Source organism: Columba livia, chromosome 8 (assembly GCF_036013475.1).
Source record: "Columba livia isolate bColLiv1 breed racing homer chromosome 8, bColLiv1.pat.W.v2, whole genome shotgun sequence".
Taxonomy (NCBI): Eukaryota; Metazoa; Chordata; class Aves; order Columbiformes; family Columbidae; genus Columba; species Columba livia.
The window spans coordinates 24,192,287-24,215,236 of record NC_088609.1 but is presented as its reverse complement, the minus strand read 5'-3'; the positions used below and the strand labels follow the sequence as shown (position 1 = coordinate 24,215,236).

Below are 22,950 nucleotides of genomic sequence, written 5' to 3'. Positions count from 1 at the left end.
ATTCCTGTTAGCACAAGCAGAAGAGGGAAATGCTGGCATCACGTAGTAATGTAATATACAGCTGGTAAAATTATAAATACCTCAGAGAAAAACAAACAGAATAAAGTTATTTTAAAAACTATGCTGTGCTCCGTTCTGCAAGGCCCATTTGTTCTGTGCACAGAGAAATCCTAAAAGGTGTTTCTCTAACCATAACTTTATTGCAATGGTAGTCCTGTAACGCAGGGCTGTTGAACTCATTCAAACGCTGTTCTCCTGCAGCGCAACGCGCGTCACACACACTGCACGCATGACCAGCGCACTGGCAGGAGCCTGGGGACAAGGAGCTTGGCACAGCTGCCAGGTGGAAACAAAGTGCCAGGCCACATAAAACAAGGAGGCATGCCAGATCCAGCCCATGGGCCAGGTGTTTGACACCTGTGTATTAGAGCTACTGGTTTGTCCATTTCCTCAGTCAAAGAATCAAGCTAATAACAAAATGCCCCACCCACTCGATTAAACTTATCTTCTTTTCTAATTCTGCCTAAACCATGTTAAAAAAAAGTGGATATGAACAGTTAATGTCTGAAAAATTGATAAGAATAAAAAGAAGCTGTTATGCCTTATCCACCTACAAAATGGAACAGTTTGTAGCCACATCAATAAAAAGAGAAGTAGTGTGGTAGCTACAATCGCCCGTCATCATAAGGACACTGACGTGCTGGAGAGAGTGCAGAGGAGGCGATAAAGCTGGGGAGGGGTCTGGAGCACAAGTCTGATGAGGAGCGGCTGAGGGAACTGGAGTTGTTTAGCCTGGAGAAAAGGAGGCTGAGGTGAGACCTTATCACTGTCTACAACTACTTGAAAGGAGGTTGTAGCATGGAGGGTGTTGGTCTCTTCTCCCAAGTAACAAGTGATAGGATAAGAGGAAATGGCCTCAAGTTGCGCCAGGGAAGGTTTAAATTGGATATTAGGAAAAAATTCTTCATGGAAAGTGTGGTGAACCAGTGGAACAGGCTGACCAGGGAAGCGGTGGAGTCACCATCCCAGGGGTGTTTAGAAGACCTGCAGATGAGGCTCTTAGGGACATGGTTTAGTGCTAGAGTTAGGTTATGGTTGGACTCTGATCCTGAGGTCTCTTCCAACTGAAACGATTCTATGATTCTGTATATTCACAAACATCCCATATAACGGGAAACAACCTGTGCAAGTGAATGTCAGCTTTGTTTGAAGGCTTTAATTAGCACAAAAAGTTAGAGTGATCATTTCTGGCAGATGGTGTACTTCAACACTTCCTAAGGGTAGGCTATGCAGAGGAAAGATAGTGATCTAATGCAAATGTGTGACCATACTGTTTCTTCTAAAATACCCAAAGCTCAACTCTTGAGAGTCCAATACAACACATACAGGGCAAGGACAAAATTAACTAATCTTTCTTTTCATCAAATGCTAAATTACTTTTATCAGTCACATATCTTTACTAAAAAGTGTAAATTGGAAACACATGAAACACTAAGGCTTTAAACAGACATGTTATTCTACAAACACATAAAAAACCTTATTCCTAAGAAATTCTGTCCAGCTTTAATTTTACTACTGTGCTAGATTATCCATCCTGAAATTTGTATTAAATTCCTTCAAAGCACCATGAAACAAAAAAAAAAACACCAAAACCACAACAACAATGTGGTGCAAATGGTGCAAATGCGGATCCTATTTCTGGCCTCTTGACAGTTAACAATCTCACACCAGCAGTGTTATTAAACTGAGTTTCACTTAATTTTGTTGCAAAGCCTATTTGTTTCAACAGGAATACAGGCTGTGGTTTTTGTTTTGTTTCTGTTACTTTGCAGACAATAGAGGAATTACAAGTATAGAGAAAGGAGCATCTTTTTCTTTCCTTCATCATGCTTTAAACTGATTGTGAAGATTGCATCTTTATTAGCCTGATTCTCTAAGAATACCATGTTGAAACTATCATACCACTTGCACTATTTCACCTCCCACAAAACAACACTGGTACTAATGACCTGTCTGACCGTGGGGTGTCAAAAACATATTTCTCACAATTTCAAAAAATAAGAGGCTAGAAACAGCAGAGGGAATGACTTCCTCCATGACAGTTTGCTAAGAGGAAGACGGTGGCACAAAGTTCAAAATTTATTAGTCAGAAAATCCACATAAGAAGAAACACAATGAACATCCTAACCACGGAAAAATTCTTTGCTGAAGTTTGTTCTACACTAAGTACTGAAGAATGCATGCAGCAGCACCCATGACTATGGAACAGATTTTTGTGTGTCTTGTAAAAGCACTAGTTTCAACTCAAAACCCCAACTGGGAGAAAATTCTTCAGAATGTTTCTTATGCCCCTTTTTCTTCTTTCCCTGGTATGTGAATTGGCTTACCAATAATGGATAATACATACACAGCCCTATTGAAATTCAAAGCAAACATTAGCCTTGTAAAAGAAACATATCTTTTGAAATCAGATTCTTTTAGTTTTTATGAAACTGTTACATTTTTTAGTAGGAAGTTTAGAAACTCAGAATAGCATAGCTGTCAGATGCCAGACAATTCAAGAAGCTATTACTTGTTCTGCTATCTCTTACAATCACACTGCCTTATGAAACCAAGAGCACAATATTAATACTGGAATCTGCTTTGGAATATTTGTAAAAAACTTTTCTCCATTCCATGCTCTTAACAATCCTCAGAAATTCTTTGCCTCTCTACAATAAGGAAACATTTAAGTATGTTCATATCAGAGCCAGTACCAGACCCACAGACACAACTAACTTAACCCAGGACTATATGAGTATTATTGACATCCAACTAAAACAGGGCAGAATATCAAAACTGGTCTTTGACAGCTGCCTTCATCACTGCATTCAAACGTGCTGTGATAGTGCTAGTTTTGTACTGCTTTTAGGCCTTATTTATCTGAGGAATATCTGGCTGCATTAATAAAAAAGCATGAAAATGCCACAAGTGTGTTAAACTGGAATGCCAGTCAGGGAGAATCACTCAAATGCAGAGGTAGTTTCAAGTGATATAATTTCTTCCATTAATCCAATGTAAGTTCAAGGCTATGAGGCTATGACTCATCATCTCTCAGACCTTTGCCCAAATGCAGGTACATGGCAAATCTTCCTAATAAGGACCGCAGACTTGTGATGTGTCTGGTCACAGAAATATCAAAGTGAGTTTAACATTTCCAATATTCACTTATTTGAAATTATATAGGCCTTGTAAGATCTAAAGAGTCTAAAATTATGCAAATAAACAAGCTAGCCTTGCCTGTGAAAACTAGGAAAGTATTTGAGGCAGGGGGAAGAACCACTTATCCTTCCCAAAACACTAGAATACAGAAACAAGAATTATTCCACTTCCCTGGAAGAGATACTAATCAAGATAGGTGCACAAGACCATGAGTATTACCACAGTGAAATGAAGCATTTGATATAGTGAAAGTGGCCAGTAGTCTTTGCCTCTGATGCATAGATGCAAAAATCCTGACATAATATAATCCTACAAATAAATTAGTGTACATACACTTCATCTTGGCTGCAGAATAATGCAATTAGGTAGCTGTAATATGAGACAGGAAAAAAGAGTTCCATTAGGGAATGACACAATGAGTTATCTTTTTCCTATTCTCCTCACTTTGGCTTATTTTTTGTCCCACAAAATTATGCGCTGTGTATTTATATGTTAAAGATTATATTACTTATTTTTAATTATTGAAAAATTTATCCTATTTATGTTTTTTTTTTAATTAGAATTAATCAAATCTAAACTATGAGATGCCCGAGTCACAGTTCGGTAAAACTGGATCTGTGTGCACATGAACACTGTAATCCTAATGACTATTAGTTCTGGCCTGCTGACATCAAATATAGCACTTGGGTTGAACAATGCATCATGAAACAGTTTGATTAAAATGCGTGTTCATGCTTTTAATTTTCGTAAACAGCATTATAGCAATGAAAAACTGGTTTACTCCTGAATATCTATGTAATGTTATGCTATATCACTAGTTTCTACACTGAAATAAAAATACTACAAGGCTTTGTGATAAAACTCTGATTAGGTAAAATGGACTTTCCTGTACCATTAGTCCCAACTAATTTCAGTGTGAATGTAAGAATTAGAATATATACCTTAGCATATATGGACGAATGCTTACCACAGGAAAATCAGACTTACTCTCTCAATTTTTTTAGAAGTATACTAGTGAGGAGTCATCCCAAGAAGACTCAATAAGTGATATATTTGCTGACTGTCAAGTTGGTAGTGCCTTTTGCTCTAATAAAACTGGGCCGTCAAGTCATACAGCAGAACGTGTAAAGATCCATTGTAAAAATTAAAGAAAGCAAAAGTTAACAGTTGTTACTGTAGCATTCCGTGTGTGTTTTAGCAAAGCAATTGGAAGATCAAACACAGGAACAACACTTGCCATAACTCAAGAGATGCAAATTCTACTAACAGGCTGCTCTAACAAAATCCTTTGAACCTCTTATTGCTTCAAAAGCATCATGTTTTAATTCTAAGCAGGCAGAAGGTTCTTAATATTTTCCTCTCAAGCATTCTGTTCTTACTCATTGCTTGTGCAAAAAGCGTTCTTCACAGGACAGGGAAAGTTACCAGTTATAACTGTAAATATATTTAATATGGAGATTTTGGTCTCTCAAGAAAAGTAAACATCTCTTGCAAATCATGTTTAGTAACTGCTCTTGAGAAGGAAGACAGACATAAGATAAAACTTATGCTACCATATGCTTTTTATGGCAGCAGCACTGGCTGCTTGTGTTCTCTAGAAGTATGCAAATTAAAGTAAATTATGTTAAAAAGCCAGTTAATGTAAGCAGGTACATCCCAGAGATCAGTGACAGAGGAATACTAAACACACTGAGGCCCCTTCTTCTTTCAAAGTGAATGGGGTATAGAGAAGAAAGCCTTACTTCCAAGTGAGAAGAAAGCTTGATCCTGTATGCTGCAAGCAAAAAGCAGGCAAATGCCACTCCATACTCACAACCCCACCTAAACAGAATTGTCCTTCCCTCACAAGATTTGAGAACAAGAAATCTTACAGTGATGAACACAGCAAAATTATAAATCCTAATTCAGTAGTTGTCATTTGGTTATCTTTTCTCAATCTTTAACTCTGTCACCCAAACAACCTAACACTCCCTTCATCTTTGTGCCTTTGACTGATCCACTGCATTACACTAAATTTTTCTCTTGTTAGCTGGAGAATTTTTTCCCATTTTAAAGACCTCAATATGAGAACAAAAAAAAGACATTTGCAAAATGAATTACTTTTTTTTGTAAGCAATGAAATATCAGTGATGAGAATAGATTCCCAAAAGAAATGCTAGCTATGAAAGTGTAATTCTTTCTGAAGAGTCATGGATATTATAACCAGGAAGTCAGGCAAGATTAATAAACAGCGATAATGTGACATTAGCTCAGTGTACACTGGGTTCCACTGAGTCTTCAAGAAAAACAGCTCACATGTAGCTCCAGGTTGGATGCAGCTGTAGCACCACTCTCCTTTTCCCCTGCACTGCATCCATATAAGCATTAAATCCAAATCAAAACAGCTTTGAACAGTTGGACTTCCTGGTTAAAACTGCTCTAGTAGAACAATACAAAGGGTCATTTCAAAGCAATTCAGTGACTTTAAGAAGTTTCCTCCACAAATTGGAAGAATGCAATGTTATACCTTTTAAACATCCAGAGGCAAGACCTATTTTTAAAAACTACATAGATGTCGAAAGAAAGACTAAAAATCCAAATCGGTAGATCCCATAGAAAGAGTGATATAAAAGGACATTTTAAACAGGCATGAGTATTTAACAGCCCATATACTGACTGATCTTATTCCAACAGGAAGATTATTTTGAAGCCGAGCTGTTCGGTAAGTCAAAAAAAAAAAAGAAATTCTCAGAATCCTGAAACCTATCAGATTCACAAGTCTCCCTCCCCATCCCACACATGTTTCACACCATTTTTTGCTTGGCTTATTCCATCAAGACCTAAATTGAGTACTAGGAAGAAAAATCAACCTTTGTTAGAATACAGAGCTATGATAAACAGTTGCACCTGTAACAGGACATTTAGAAGTCTAGAAAAATACATAATCATTCGTATGCAACAAACATATGCAAATTAAGGTTTTACAAGGTACCTGGTATGGAGTTTGTTGCTCTTCCCATTTTGTGGAGGGTACTCTTCTATAACACCCTGTACAAAAGGTGGCTGCTGCCGGTATGTTCTGGTGTACGGCAATGTTCCCATGTGGCTAAACATATCACAAGACCTAATGGGAATTGTCCCCTTCTTCTTCCTGGGGAGAGTGCCATGGATAGAGATATCTTGAAAGGCGTCTGAGCGATGCTCACTTGGTGAAGGTTTAGTGGTCAAAAGGTCCATGGAAGAAGCTAATGAGAACTGGTGGTTCACTGGGCCATTTCTGGGAAGACTTGAAAATTTTCCTGCAGCTATCATTTTAGGTTCTGGGAAAAACAAAACAAAACACAAAAACCACAAGAGTTATCATAGTGCATCAATCGTCATAGTGCATCAATTGTCAAAGCCCCCACTTTAATAGAAGTTAAATAGTATCACTAACAAAGGCATCTAGAACTGAACTTCTGCTTTGCTTTGAGGCAGTCAGACACCTCAAGATGTAGCCTGTATTATCATCCAGTCATGTTGCACCCAACTGCACATCAAGCATACATGTATATTAACTTTTATACATGTGAAAAGTCACAACAAAATCCAACCAACGTGGACACACATACAAGAGCAAGCCCTGAGCAACCCTACATTTCTATCCACGAAGTTCCTCTTTTTGGTCCTTTATGTCCTCTGAAGACTTAGACATCCACTTAAAACTTTGCTTTTTGTTAACAATTCTAAGAACATTTTGACAATATATAAAGGACACTCTACAGCTTGGTTCGGAATAATGTTTATAAAACCAGTAGTTGGCATACTGTGAGGAAAAGAAGAGACTTGCTCAAGTAATAAATCTAGCAGATAACTGGTCACATATTTCTAACAGGCTGTAAACTAAAGGGCTGTACCCAAGAGATAAGGGCAGAAGCAGATTGCTGGAATTCTCTTCTTCAGCATGCATGGTCTGCTGGCTCAAAGCATTGTTGACATTAGGGATTTGCATAGCTGTCAGTCTCTTGTACAATCAGTTATAGCCTGCTGTACAGTACAGGTTTTTCTGTTATCATGAGCAAAAAACTTTGTGAGACAAACACTTCAGGCACATTAACAGATTGCTGTTCTGTTCCTCAAAAAATTCTGCCTTGTGCTCACCTTACAGTGTTATATTACAGAAGACAGGCTCTCTTATCCTATCCAGTTACATTAGCTTGCAAAAGCCACTCTATGGAACATACACACAGACCTAAAGGTCAACCAGACCTACACTATTTAACCTAGGTGATAGTCAACCAGGTGCCTCCCATAAAAACTGGAAAAGCCACCAGAGCAGCAGAGATTGATATGAAATCAGAAACCAGAAGAGCTTTTGGACATAACAGTTATAGACAAGGAGAATCTGTTCTGATCTTGGTCAAGTTTCATGCTGCAAAATAAGAGTAGCACCCTGAAGGCCTAGCAGCCTGGAAGTCAGCTGCTTACAGCTGCACAAGAATTCCTCTGATTTTGGGGAATGCACAGGTGTTGCAAAGAAAACAGAGCTGGCTCTATAGTCCTCCTGCTCTCTTCTCCAGCATCAGCATCACAGGTACTACCAAAGCGTTGCTGCACCGAAGCTACTGTTACTTCTACTCAAAGGTTATCATAACAGGCTTAGTTTTACAGTAACACTAAAGCTGATTTCAAATTTATGAAAGAATTTTGTTATTTCCTGTCAGCTGCATTGCAGGGATTCATAGGCTGGATAAGGTTTCCAGGCTTTGACAACAAATCCTTTCCCACTTTTCCCTTATTAAGTGTCCTACAACAAATACACATTAATTACAGGTAATAAATAATATTTAGATTTTTTTTTAAATCTTCAATTTGCCAAGGCTTTGTCTGAGCACAGATACTATATACTACAGTAGAAAAGCCTCTCGAAATAGCATCCCTGCCCACAGAGAATCCATTTTACTTTGGTCAGGTTTCTTGTCAAAAAGAGTAGAAAATAGTTGAGAAGTTAATAAGAATTGATATTTTTGGTTACACAGGTCCAAACAGAATTTGAAATCCTAGAGAAACCAAACCATACTCTCACAAAAAACCTCTTCCCTAAATTATTATATGGGCCCTTGATGTGAAACACTAAATCACCTCTCCATTTACCATGTGGTTTGAGGACACAGTTTAAGCTGGCTAGTATTAATAATATGTAATTACTTTCAAAATATTTTTTAAGTGCTGTAAAGTCGGTATTGCATTACAATTGTTCTTTGCAAAATAACTGGTCAAGAGATACAAAGGTGTAAAATACTAATTCTTACCATAAAGCTATAACCTCCTACAGCTAAAGCAAACTAATGGAGCTTGGTCCAGTAAGTTCAGCTTTATAATTAGACAGAAATGATAAAAGTCATCTCAAACAATATGAAAAAAAAAAGCAGCTTCTTAGAATCCACACATTCATTTGAAAACTCAGGTTTGTTTACTGTAGTAAGGCAACAAATACAATTTATAAAGAGTCTGAAAAATTGGAGGCTAGCTTGCTCATATTGCACAAATATCTTGTTATTCTCCTTTTGGGGGCTGCTAAGATTCTGTAGTTAATAGTCATACTTTCTTAATGGTTTATAAAAAACAACTCCAAATCTCTGGATTCTGACTATTTAAGTACAGGTTATCCAGTCAGAGAGTCTTTAGTTAGGCTTTCCTGCAAGATGCTACTATGCTAAAATGGAACACATGACATTTCATGCAAACGGGTATCAAAACCAAGCAAGTATAACCAACAAAAGCTTCAGTTTAGTGGCTGATACGAGATAAGTCCACAATAGGCTTAACATGACAGTAAACTGTCAACCACTTCATGTTTGAGAATCCGTAAAGAAAGCTGAAAACTCCCTCTCCTAACCAAATCACAGGATAATTATTACAGCAATCCAGTAGGTTTCAAGTCCAATAGTCTGAGAGATTTTAGAGCCTCTGAAGTATATAATTTTGCATGCAACCTTCCCTCCTAAGAAGCCCTTCTTAAGAAAGAAAACCAAACTCCCTCAGTTATGTTCTAATCATTGCACCTTTCAAGTCACTCTCAGTAACATCCCATGATTTACAAATTCAATACCCAATCCTCAAATTCATATCTGAGTTTGGTTTTGAGGAACTGAGTTCCAAAGTCAGTAAGAAATGCCTATGTTCAAGCACTTGCAAGACGAGCACAATCATGTGGGTACTGAAGCTTTGATAATAGAGTGTTTCAAAAAGATGGACCCAATTTGAAAATATACTGCTTTGAAATTGGTCCATGTTTTTGAAACACCCAGTATTTCAAGCAATCCTCCCTGCAAAACCCTTAAATAAACAAACAAAAAAACACAAACACCAAAAAACAAGTCTGCTAACTTCTACCCATAAATTCAACTGCTTGCCTATCTGTTACTGTACTGTGTATTCTTCATAAATTTAAACCAAGAAGTACAACAATTAGCTCAGCAACAAAAGTCCTGCCAAACTATCCATACATTTTTCTTGTATTGAATATAAACACTGCAAGGAGGGAGTCTCTGTAGCTGAAGATTCTGGAATGTCTCAAATACTTGAATGTTTGACTCTACTACATATAGAAATTTTTACTCCTTAAGAGACAGTGTGCTTTGAACATCTGCCATCATGCAATCAACAATGGAAATGGTAGACATTATAGCAGAATGATAGCCCAAGACGAACCAAAATTGAACTGTAAACATTCCCATTTGTTAAAATGCAGCATCTAACAAAACAGGGCACTTTGGAAGTCATACAAGTTTCCTCTAACTAGATGCAAACAACATTGACTCATGCCAATATAATGTTAAAAATGCTAGATGAATTTGTATTTATCTATAGACAGGCATTTCTTCAGTCTAATTTGGGAAAGTATATGCGAATAGAATTGGCAGGAGTCAGATTGTTAATTCAGAGAACTGGAGGGCATGAAAGTTTTCCAGGTAACTTCTGACATGTCGTGATTTTTTGTTATGAATGAGGGTAAGGAAATACCAATTAAGAGGCCTAAAATCAACATGGCATTTAGGAAACTGCATAAGATTGGGCATAGAATAAAATACATATCTGGTGGGCAAGACCAAACACGCATCTAGCTCTAGTTCAATGGGGTGTGCATCTCTTCACATCATTGCTCAAAACAAAAAAGAACCATATGAACAATTAAACAAATAACCTTCAGTCCCCAAAACAACATATAAAATAGCCTTCTACTCATGCCCTCTTGGCTTTGGGATGCAAACACAAACTTTCTGGCTCAGCTTATCTTCATGAAAGCTTTCTGATGTTCATGCAGTTTGAAGAAGATTTCTGGTGGTTCATTCAACCTGATACAAGTGGCCCTTTCATACCACAATATAACACAACTAGTGGCAATGGCTGCTACTTTGTTGTTTCAATATATTGGAGGAGGGAAATCTCCAGTTTGGCCTCGGAGATTCATGAACAGCATAACAGACAAGGCTGTATATGCTCATGCTAATAGAAACTTCATAAAAGGAAAGAGAGAAGCAATTTCAGAGTTCTGAATCAGACTCTCAAGCTATCTCAAATCTCTGAGTTATATCTAAACCAGTTTTGCACATCAAAAGACTCATATTTCTCTCAAAGCCTTATTGATCTGCAGTCTGAGTGATTCTCCCTGTTAGATCAAACTCTCTAATGTCTATACCTGGTGTTATCATATCACCAATGCTACAATACTTACTATCTTACCATGTCTTTATCATCATATATGCTATGAAGCTAAGAGGGCTTGAACATAGTTCGGTACATCCAACTGAAGAACAACTCCCTTATGTTCTCAGGTTTTTACAATAGGGAGTCAACTTTGGTGAAAACTCTGCTCACTTTTGACACAGCAAATCTCCTCACAGCCTCCTACCACCCACCTGCCCTCCCTTTCTCAAAATCAGTAACAATAAATTATGATGAGTGGCAAGTATATGACTGTTTTCTCCCTGCTAGGATAACTTGGCACATTTGCATGCACTATACAGATGCACACAGGAAATAATGAAAGTGATCAACCTTAATGGTGAAGAAAGTCAAGTTCAGGACAAAAACTAGATCAATTTCCTTGGATTTATTTTTTGTATAGTAATAGAATAAGCTATGGAAACACAAAAAGCTGAAAAGCCACTGAAGTTAACATATCATAGGAAGAAATACAGTCAAAACTATAGCCACTATAAACTCAAGGCAGATTACATGTTAACTGCCTCCCTAGAAGCAACATAGTCTTCTTCATTAGTATGACAAAAAAAAGAGAGGATTCCTGCTCCCAAAATAGCTTAGAAGCACATTTCTACAACCTCTGTTTTGTGCCTTTTTTAAAAACAAGATAAACTGATGCACTAGCTGCTATAGCAAACAGGTCACAGGACTTTGAGAAGAATATTAAGGTTCAGGAACCTACAGCCTATTATGATAAGGAGAAATAGATTGAGAAAGCATATGCAATAGTTCAAAGGCTTTAAACTACTATCAGAAAAAAACATGAGCCTGTCAAACATCAAAAACTCCCCACCGGATTACAGCCAGGTCAGTGCTTCCAAAGGGTCTTGAAGTGCTATCACAATGTTTGTGCTCTCTTTCTCTCTCCTTATATATGTCATACCATTTCCACCCCCCATACCTTCTTGCACTGTAATCAGACAATCTATTTAAAACGTTATTTTTAGCTATTATTCTCAGGAAACAGAAAACACAGAAGCCAGGATAAGTTATCTTTGAAATTTCTGTTTAGAGGTGAGAGAAACAGATAAACCCCAAACTTTGCAAGTTTTCACACACAGAATGCCTTGATAACTATAAAAACTACCATGAAAAAACAATCATCACAGAGGATTCAAGAATAAGTAGAGACCTCCTCATTTGTCCTGTACTATGAAATTATCTCAGAAACTTAAGTGCCCAACCAGTTAGCTCAGTAATCCCAAATGGTATGAAGCCTTGACATGAAATAAACATCCTCTCCCCATCTTGCTGGCAGAAGTGAAGGACTTCACCAAGGTTACAGCCAAATCTAAGCATTTTTCACCTAATGCTTCAAAATACAAGCTTTTGTTCCTCCTTTAGTATAGGAAGTAATTTATTATTTTGCCTGCTCCTCTGTTCCCACAATGTTACTGGGAAGAAAAAAAAAAAAAAAAAAAAAATCACACACACACAAAATTACCCACTCTAATTGAAAATAAAGTATGTAAAAAACCTTTTCAGCAGTAAGTACGCACTCATTTTAAACTAATAAATTTGAACAGAAATAAACGATTTTATATAAACACCTCTTTAACTGACATCCTCCACCCACCCCCCCAAAAAAAAGGCCAAAAACTCCCACAAACAACAAAAAAAACCCACACAGTATTTCCTTTCCCTCTACTGAGGGAAGGATCTTGGTATCTCAAGTACACCAGCATTTTACACTTAAAGAATATTTAAGAGATTGCCACAGGATCCCTTCCTGTAAAACCTAAGCATTGGACCAAACGTCTCAGTAGTTACTGCCCCAGCTCTGGCATTTCCCGCACCCGCAAGCCCAGCGCCGCCAGGGTCAGGGCTCGCCCTGCTCCTCCGCTTCCTGCCCGAGAGAGGTAGAGGGACAGAGGGACGCTCACACACACGCACCCTCAGCTTTTCATTCGCAGCCCGAGAGAACAACGCTGTGCCCACAGTTACCAGTCTGATCACTGCTGCTTCTTCCCAGGCTCTCTGGGGATCAGTTGGAGGTTCTGTCCCAGCCAAGCGACCTCCTGGCAGCGAGTCCCGTCCGGGTTCCCCTGGGCTTGTGGAGCCCTGCGAGCCGCGGAGCCGGCGGGAGCGGGCAGCAGGGCAGGAGAAAGGAGTGGCCGGAGGCCGGACCCGCAATGCCAGCGGTCCGGAGCGCTTCCAGTAAATAAACTGGGACGCTCTCGGGAGAGACCGAGGTATGGCCGTGCCGCAATAGGTGCCGGCGCGCACACTTGCACCAGCCTGCCCTAAAGAAGAGCAGTTCGCGATAACTAAACTAAGGGTGACTCAACCGGAGCCTTCTAAGAGCGCCTTATCGCTCACTCGACCCAGGCCACGAAAATACGGGCCTGGTTCCGTGACCGTGCCGTTTCCAACCCAGCAAGCGATACCGACTCCCGGGCGCCACTCACCTGGTGGGCGCGGGCCAGCCCCCGCGGCCGTGCGGTGCGTGCGGCAGCTCAGGCAGCGCCGCGGCCGCAGGCGCTCTCAGCCGCCCCGCCAGCGCCGAGCCGTGATTTACGGCTCCCCAACCACACCCTCCGCAGGCTCTTCAGGCTGAGTCTCGCCGAACCCCCGGCACACAAGCCGTTTACATGCACTGACCTCTCCTTGCCCTTTTCTGTGGATTTAAGAACTCGACTTCCATAATTTCGTCTCCCAAAGGAATACTACAGCAAAAACTAACAGTTTCCTAAATCCATGCTGTTCACGGACAATTCAGGGTCTATTACATTCTTTACACACACTTTTTGCTTACATTAGCAGACTTTCCCCTCATCCCACCAAGTTACATGAAATTATCTGTACAACAGGTTGGTGGTATAAAAGGCATTTTCTAAAACAAAGAGTCAAATAGCTGTAAAGGATCGACATCTATTGACAGAAGAGCTGGCTGGTTAACCTCCTTTTGTAAAGTATATAATTTAAAACAATCAGATAATTATAGATAGAACATTCATCTTTAACAAATTACCACTGACTCAGTCAAAGGGCTTTTGCTGAAATAGAAATCAAGGCATGCTCAGTTGATTTTTAAAGCACTGTTCAGATCAAATTTTTTGTCAGCGCTGTGTTTGCCTCTTTCCTGTTGGCTCACTCTTTCTGGCTGCCTGGCCAACATTTCTCTGCTTTTGCTGCAACTATTCCAGTATTCCAAAGCAACTTCGGTAACACTGTTCTTTCCCTCTTGTCAGAATTAGCTTTCCAGAGGCAAATATTTATCTCCCTAACCAAACATTAAATTGATTTTGACATTAAATATTTGATCCCTACTAGTCGTATAGTTCTTCTGTTTTGGGAGATCCCCTTTGGGCACTATTTTCACCTCACTCTAACATTCAATCCTTTCATTCTCTCGATTTTTACCAAGACTAGTTTTAATAAGCTTCTCCTGATGTATCTACTTCAGAACCTGACCATATGATGTAGCTAAAGTTGTGGTCCTAAACTATCTACATGAGAAATGTCATTAAGGAGCAGATTATTCATCTTCCAGGATCTCTGTGTATTATCAAAACAATCATCAAAAATAAATGAAACTCTGGTATTCTCACTTCAAACCAGCTAAGTTACATCCAATGACAACAGCAGGATTAAAATTCCATATGGTGACTTACCACAGTGACATCTATGGGTATGGGGTAGAACTAGGACATCTACCTCTTTGTAGTTTGGGGTTTTACGCATTGTCCAGAGTACTGAATTTTACAATCTGAATTACCTAAAATATCTTACAGCAAAATTATTTTTTTTATGAAGCAATTCAAAACAGAAAGAACACTAGACCTTCCTTTGAAGAGTAGCTAGTGCTTAAGAAACATGTAGCTCATCAAGAAAAGATTCTTTAACCATCACGTATGTTGCAGAAGTAAGAGAGAAATGTTATTGGAAAAGTCTGTGAATTTTCACAGAAGTGAGTAGAATCTTTGCATAAGAAAGCTTAAATAAGACGAAGTTTAGTATAAAATAAGAGAGAAAAAAAACTAAAGGCAGTAAGGGAAGAAGAAGAAGAAGCAGACAATTAGAAAATTAAATTTACCTAATATACCAAGGTAAAGGAAGCTCACAGTAATATTTCTGACCAGTGCTCCCCTTCCCATAGCAACCCCACTTCGGTTCCTTAAGGCAGGCATGAGCAGGAGGAAAGTATTATCACTGCTTGTATTGCCACACACCTTTTACAATAACAACTTCCGAAACAGAAAAGTTGAGGTAAATGTGAAAAACAATAGTTTCCCAAAGGATTCATTCACTGGTGCTAGGACTTAAGTCACCACTTGTGGCATGTTGATGGTCACAGACTTCTACACTCACATAACTTTATCCCCTCAAGTTACAGAAAATTATAACATCATATTGACACTGAACAGCACCTTGAAGTTAACATCAAAATTCAAACCAGTTTCACCTAAACACATGACAAAAATTCACTCTAATCTGTTTTCAGTTAGTTTTTTTTCCCAAATGCAATGACATTTGAGCTACCCGTGAACTAGGACAGCTCGCAAATCTTGAATAACTGATGGCATTGTCCGCTTTTGTCATTGCCAGTTGTGCAAAACCAGGTAAGTACTGAAGACAGAGAGGTACCAGAAATGTTTCAGGTACAGTGACAGGTTCCAGAATTTCACTGCCACAAGTACCGATATATGGAGATTTTTCACAGTACATTTCATGCACAATCTTTCTTCAAAATATATCTGGGGAGAGAAGATAAGAGCAGGGGGAGAAGAAAGGAGCCAAAACCCAACAGACTGCCATCTTATCTTGGACACCAAAATGCATCAGTAACATGTCTTGTACAAGAAAAATGGAATTACGGTGAGAATACTGAAAGAGGAGTTGAGATACCTGGATTACACTTTCAGTTTTAGTATTCGGACCCACTTCCTGTATGACCTATACTTACATTTTTGTAACATACAACAGAGTGGTAGATATTTTTCACAGGGAAGACTGCATAGTGCTTTATCAGCTTATCAAGTGGAAGATGCTACAGAAGTGCATACTATTATTTTCCTCATTGCATGAAGGAAAATGTCTTGCTTCTCTATCTGAATCATATGTTCCAAAGTTCAGGTAAAAAACAACTAAAAGCATGGCAAAAACTCAGATTTGTTAGCACATAAGATGGTCTTTGTTGGCTGGTTCTAAAACCTTAGGAAATTTTCAGGCACTGTAATTACATAGGAAGCAATGTCATGCTTCATTGTCACATTTTATGAATAAGAACTAGAAAAGGAGAAGCAATCTCCTTAGTAACATGACTGAGCGCTAAGTTATGGGACTGGTAGCTTGGCAGCCCTGCATAAACTGTGATTACTCTTGCATGAGTCACTACATCTTTTTCTAAGAGTTTTATTCTGTCTTCATATTAAAATGAAAATTGGTCTTTGTCTTCACATATGATAATTTACACAACCCATCCTTGTACATACTTGATGCAAAGCTGTTATGGAGAATTTGCTTGCAACCTGTAAGAATGAAGAATTCACAGGACTGCCAACACTACCTATATTAGTTCTGAGTTACTTTGAATTAAGCTAGATTAGATGCCTCGTTGCAAAATTTTTGTTGTTTTCATAATTTATACTTTTGAAACGGGTTTATTGAGATGCGGGATGAAGTCTGGAAGCACCAACATCCTGAAACAAGCACAGCACCTCTGTCAAACCCTCCCCATCAGTATTCCATGTTGACCTGCTGTAGCCCTTACCCATCTGTTTATTTCTATGGCATCATGCTGTCTATCACCTTGCCACAGAAATTGTTAGGGGTGATGGAGGCTGAGAAACCAGCAGTGTGCTGGCTATCACTGGGCACACACCACACACTGATGTGGCTTTCTATAGTCACCCCGACTTTTGCTTTATGAAGAGAGTATGTACAGGTGCATCCTCCAACCTCACACAAAGACACCTATACAAGCAGCTATCTGAACCAGATGAGTGAGGAGGAGCAATAAGTGGGGCACAAGTCCCAAGACCTGTGACCTTGTGGCTTGTGCACCTTAATCATGCCAAGAGTGGGGTACTTGTCAGTTCTTGAGAGACCATTTCCAAAGAAGAGATGATGGGACAAAACAAGAGGATTCATTTGGACTGTTCGGTTTGACCTTAAACAACAGAATTCCAGTCTTCCCAAAATAACTGGGAGAAAATTTATCTACTCTAAAAGCAGTGCTGTGCCACTTCAATGACAAAATGCAGAAGTAACTACACAAGATGAGGACATGGTATGCACCGATTGCTCACACAGCAATTCTTGTAGATTTCCTGATAAACAAAAGTCAAAGCAAGTTTCTACTGTAGACTTGTCTTAGAAGAGAAAGGACTCAAACAAAATGCTACATTCCCTCAACTCCCACAGACACCACATAGAAAAAAATAATGATCAGCATAACTATTGCTTAGGAAATCAAGTTTATTTGCTGGTAATTTTCAAATTATTTGAAGACATATCTGCCCAAATTAGAATGACAATACAAGGTGAAAAATGCTCCAGTACTTGAAATGTGATAATATTTTGTTTGAAAACTGTGAGCAACTGTGCTTTCTAAGGCCCCTCCTTGGCTGCCAACTCAGACAAGCTTAGTTCAGCAGCTATCCAGACCTCCATAATAAAACTACCAATGGCCAGTCTTGCTATTTGGTCTGTCTTAGGTCTGGAGACATGAGGTCTTTCAGAAGTTCCCAAAGAGCTATCTTTTATGAGTCAGTCAAGAAGCCTTGCAATTCCTAGCCTTGGAAAAGTTTGCAAGCAGAAATGCCCCACAGCTGATGATCCTGGAAATAATGCTGTAGTAAAGAAGGAGAGTTTGAGGAGTTATATAAACCTTAGCTCATGCAGTGACAAACTGGAACACGAACGTGCCCTGGCATGCTGGAGTTTCTGACTACAGCATGTTTAATTTTTACAGACCTAGAAGAGTACAAACTGGGTACATGTAACACCAGATGTCTGATCTTCATTTACTACTGGCTAAAAACTTTAGTTTTGACAAATCAGTATTATACAATAGGCACTCGTTTACTTGTGAACTCCTCTAATTTGAAGATCACTATTGTAAATCCTAAGTCAGAAAGAAGCTGAAACTTTTGGAAGGGTTTGGAAAAAAAAATTCACTGTAGCTATCAGAAGTTTTCAGAGCTGCAGAACTCCATGTGTTTTGAGTTGGCTAGTATCAACCACAGCAAGAATAAAAAAAACTAAGTGCAGTCCATGTCAGATATAATACAAAAAAACTGAATATCATCTTTAACAAAAAACAATTAGTAATTTAAAAATTAGTAAAAATAAATTATTGCACATATTCTGTGACAATAATATGTTGTGTTCCTCCCCCTCCTTCAATTTGGTATTGAAAATCATATCAAACAGCTTGTGCTGGCACAGATTAGACAGTTTTGATAAATGGCAATACGAGAAAGACTCCGGACAAAGTTTTATGGGTTCCTTTTTACCAGGGGCTCTATTTTCCTCTCTTTGCTTCTAGCAGTGGAAGAACTCTTACTATGGAGTTAAGATTTCCTTTTAAGCTCCATTTTCCCATGTTTCTGTAAAAAGTCTCAAATACAAGAGAATTAACAGTCTCTCTTTGCATATGACAGATGTTGGGGAGTTTTTCACTTAGAATATAAGTGGCATAGAGAAAAGGATAAAGAGAAGGCCAGAAAGGAGCCGCAAAGGAGTTTGGAACTTTCAACAGATGAAACAGTACAGTCAGAGGTGTATGTTTACAACTTTGTAAAAGCATCTACATTTCTGACCTCCTTAAACAGAAATGGCAAAAACCTTGTATCTCTCAGTGAGAGCAAAATAGACCACACAGGTAGCAATACCACCTTTAACTGTTATGCAGATGAAAGCATGCAAGGAAGCCTCCTCTCCATCTATTGGCAAAGCTACTAGAATACTTCAGCATTAGTCTGGAATCTCCCAGGTTGACACCACATACCACTGCTCCAAAGCACTCTGGTTGTGTTTGTAATGTTTCAAAGTGAAGCAAAAGAACCTGAATGAATAAAAGGGCTTTATATGAGAGTGATAGAGGCAAACATTTGTGTTTGACAAGGCAAAAGCGGTTATGGCTTTACGCTAATTATTTTTGCCATCTAATCAAAAACACACGAGGGAGTCCCTCAGTTATTTTATGCCTTCTCTCCTCTGAAAATGGACTTGTCTGTATTTATATTGTCACAAGCAAGTATCTGTACTGCTTGCTCAACTTTCCTCTTACTAGCGCACGTCTTAGGTCTTCTATACAATAAATGACAAGGAGAAGATCCACATGGCATATTTAACTTTACACTACTGTAGCAGAGCAAGAAACACAACATATGCAGAAATAGCTATTTAAGGATTTAAATGCAAAAACTTTGTCCCACAAAAAGCAGGAAGTTATGGAATATTAGTAACATTTAATCTAATTCAGGTTTTGCATGTTATTTTATAGTCACCCACAATAAATTATATTAATGCATATATTTTATCTAAATCCATGAAGGCTGGCCTTTGTATGACAAATGAAATAATAAAAGGCCTAAATATATATCCTATTAAAATTGCAATCTCTCTGTATAAGAAAACCTGTACAAGCCAAAAGGAAAGACTCTTTATACCTTTAGCCTCCCAGAGGAAAACTCTAAAATGTTATTGAAATCATATTAAGCCATAAAATCCTATTAATCAGAATTCAGCTAAGTAAAAGATGATACTGGAAAAGCAAAGCTCTAGCTCTCAGAACACCTCAGAAAAATACTTCTTGTCACTTAGCTTTCTATATATCTTTCTACTCACAATTCAACCAACGATGTATAGAGAAGTATATAATGAATCTTTACAAATGGAGAGGGTCCAGGAGGAGGGTCATAAAAGTGACCTGTAAGGACAAGCTGAGAGAGTTGGGGTTGTTAAGTTGGGGTAGAAAAGAAGGCTCCAGGAGATCTTATTGCGGGCTTTCAGTACTTAAAAGTGGCCTGTAAGAAAGATGGAGACAGACTTTTTAGCAGGGCCTGTTGCTATAAGACAAGGGGTGATTGTTTAAAAATAAAAGACGGGAGACTCAGGCTAGACATGAGGAATACATTTTTTACAGTGAGGGTGGTGAAACACTGGCCCAGGTTGCCCAGAGAGGCCGTAGATGCCCCATCCCTGGAGACATTCAAGGCCACGCTGGACGGGGCTCTGAGCAACCTGACCTAGGTTGAAGATGTCCCTCATTGTTCATTGCAGGGGGGTTGGACCTGTGAAGGTCCCTTCCAGTCCAAAGTATTCTATGATTCTACAATACGTACACAAACATTTTAGTAGTAAAATGATACAGAGCTTTTCAAAATAATTCTGTATTTAAATTAATGGTTATAAAGGAACTAAGAAATAGCTTCCATGTCTGGCAATATCCAAGATAGGTTTTTATTGTATCAAAATAGACATTTCCATCTACATATTTACATTACCCTCTCTAAGGGCAACGTTTCTACCACACTGAAGGAGCTAGTCACATAATGGTGGGATTCCTCAACAGATCTGTAACACAATTCTTTTATTATAGGGCATAAGACATAATAATAAACCCACAATCCTAAAAAGTGAAGCATCATATGGTAACATGCTTAAATATAACTCTGTCCCAGTCCCACAGAGCATCAAACCCTGCTCTAGTTGTATTAGAGGATACTTAGAAAACCATGGTCCCTTCCTGGAGCACTACTCTCTAAGTACTGGGCTACAGCTTTTAGGATGTCTCTCTTGAACTGCTGATTGTTAAAGGACAGAGTGCTATGCCTCATGCTCTGGGAAGGAAGTTCTTTTTGTGTAATACAGGAGTCAGATTACACCTAATTTGTCATCAGTTTCTCTTATACCAGAAGAAGCTACTTCTAGAAGAGGATATGTTATTTCCTGGCTCCTTCAGAATGCCAAACAAATATTTCCAAGACTACAAAATGGTGCTGGTTAGCCACTGATATTATTCCTACAAGCACAGACAGAAGCACAGTCCATATTTTGCTTTACTTGGGAGTGGTTTAGTACCCAAATTTTGAACGCATTTTGATTTCCTATTGGGACAAGTCCAGGCAAGCTGCAGGCCCCACCTCTGACTCTATAACTTCCCTGGATCAGAAAACAAAAGCTAAATGTCAAAGGAAGCACAGCATGCTGTGAATACATGAACGGATACTGGCCTAAATTGCAGGACACCAAGATCCAGAATGTGCTGCAGTGCGCATCAAAAGGTAAGATACAGGCGAAGGTATTATGGGAAGAGTATTTATGGCTCTTCATATTCATACCTTTTTGAAACTTCATTCTTGTTAGATTAAATGCTTAGAGCAGGGGTGTCAAACTCATTTTCACCTGGGGCCACATCAGCGTCGCGGTTGTCTTCAAAGAGCTAAATGTAATTTTAGGACTCTATAAATGTAACTACTCCTAGATGCTGGCTTAGAGGCTGAGAACGTATTTGGGAAAGCATCACTATGGGCTGGTGTGCTCTTTCATGTTTCATTTGACACCTACTTTGCCACTATCTGATACAAGATCCTGGCCTTGAGCACCTATCAGTTTGACTCAGGACACAGCCATGTGGTCTTCTGTTGGTGAAACACTGGTAGGAACTGCCTTCAGAACTGGTAACAATTTTGCACTTAGGAATAATGTTTGCAGAGATCGGAAACATTTTTCCACTTGTGTACTCTGATTGGCAAGGAAATGAAATATAGTTGTAAGCCCTAAGCAAATATTTGAGATCATCGGGATTTGGATAAAAGGAAACAAATGCTTTCTTGAAATTTGGAAGGCTGCACTAAAAAGAAAAGATGAAATGTTCCAGGCCAACTGCAGATGTAGCTTTTAGGCATAAATTCATTCCACCAGCTGCCAGCGCTTGCTGAGCAACCTGCCAGGAAGTCAGCCATCCTGGGATATCTCTGCAATCAACAAAAAAATATAGGCACCTACATACAGTAATACAAATTGAAAGTTGACTAAATAATCTGCTGAATTCATCTGTCTCTTTCTAATGCCTAGAGTGAGCACAGAATGACTCTACAACACCTTCAGCTGTGGTTTCCCTTCAGGCAGTGTGGCTGTTTCAGGCACCAGGGCTCAGCTCTGCTGTCTCTTCCTTGGCCATTCATACTCCTACATGTGTTGGTGCAACGGAACAGTGAAGTGGTACAAGGACTTGTTCTAGATGAATTGGAGGGAAAAGAGTTGGTTTTCAGTCCGATACATTTCTCAATAGGGTCCCCATACAGCTGCAGGATAGTTTTACTGACAACAAAAGGAATGATGCAGAGACATGACAAAGCAGCTAAAGGAAAGCTGAAGAGGGCACAGACTGCTTAGGCTGGCATTTTGGAACCCCAGCTTCAATTAAGGTCAAGTGTCAGTGCCACAGCAGCCTTTCAGTTTTCTAATACAGATTAAAAATATCAGGGCTCCATTATTCAAAGCACCGATCCACTATAAAATTCATACTGCTAGACTGAAGTGGTTTAACAATTTTGAATGGTTATTTTTCTACTGATTAGCTAATGCTACTCATGTCAAATGAGTTATTCTAATCACTTCCTTACCATTGGCTGGCACAAAGATAACACAGAAGCGTAAAGGCAGTGAACTTCGTATTGTGTACTCTGCCTAATTCAACAGATAGGTGATCATGTGCACATATTTAATCCAGGTCAAATGTGTTGCTGGTCATTATGTCAATGCATCTTGGTATTAACAACTGTGGAAACTCAGCCTAAGCAGTAAGACAGGATGAATCCAAATCTTAGTGTAGTGAGACAAGTTCTGTTCAAAGTAGTTTCAGAACCAGTTATCATTTTAGAAAATAGAAAGCATTTTGACTGTTTTTTCCCAAAACTTAGCTTCCCTATACAAAGAAATGTTTAGTCCTATAAAATTAACCTTGTGAAAATGCTTACATATTAAAGTGACTTATCACATCAAGCACTGTCTGCAAACCATTGAACCAGCAACAAATACAATGCTGTTGTTTAACACTCAGAATAACAG

The 22,950-nt window shown here is 38.9% G+C and overlaps 1 protein-coding gene across 7 annotated transcripts in view; it reads right to left on the bottom strand.

Annotated features, from left to right (window-relative positions):
• The window catches only part of BCAR3 (BCAR3 adaptor protein, NSP family member), a 108,238-nt gene that overhangs the window by 45,494 nt on the left and 39,794 nt on the right, over window positions 1-22,950 (bottom strand). For 3 of the 7 annotated variants that reach the window (XM_005498741.3, XM_005498740.3, XM_065071136.1), the window contains exon 3: window positions 6,173-6,500. In XM_005498741.3, the coding sequence (XP_005498798.1) occupies window positions 6,173-6,492 (320 nt within the window). In that variant the 5' untranslated portion in view covers window positions 6,493-6,500. Of the gene's footprint in view, window positions 1-6,172; window positions 6,501-12,819; window positions 13,489-22,950 lie in introns of those variants that run through there. The other 4 variants (XM_065071137.1, XM_005498743.3, XM_005498742.3 and 1 more) reach the window with 4 other exon arrangements.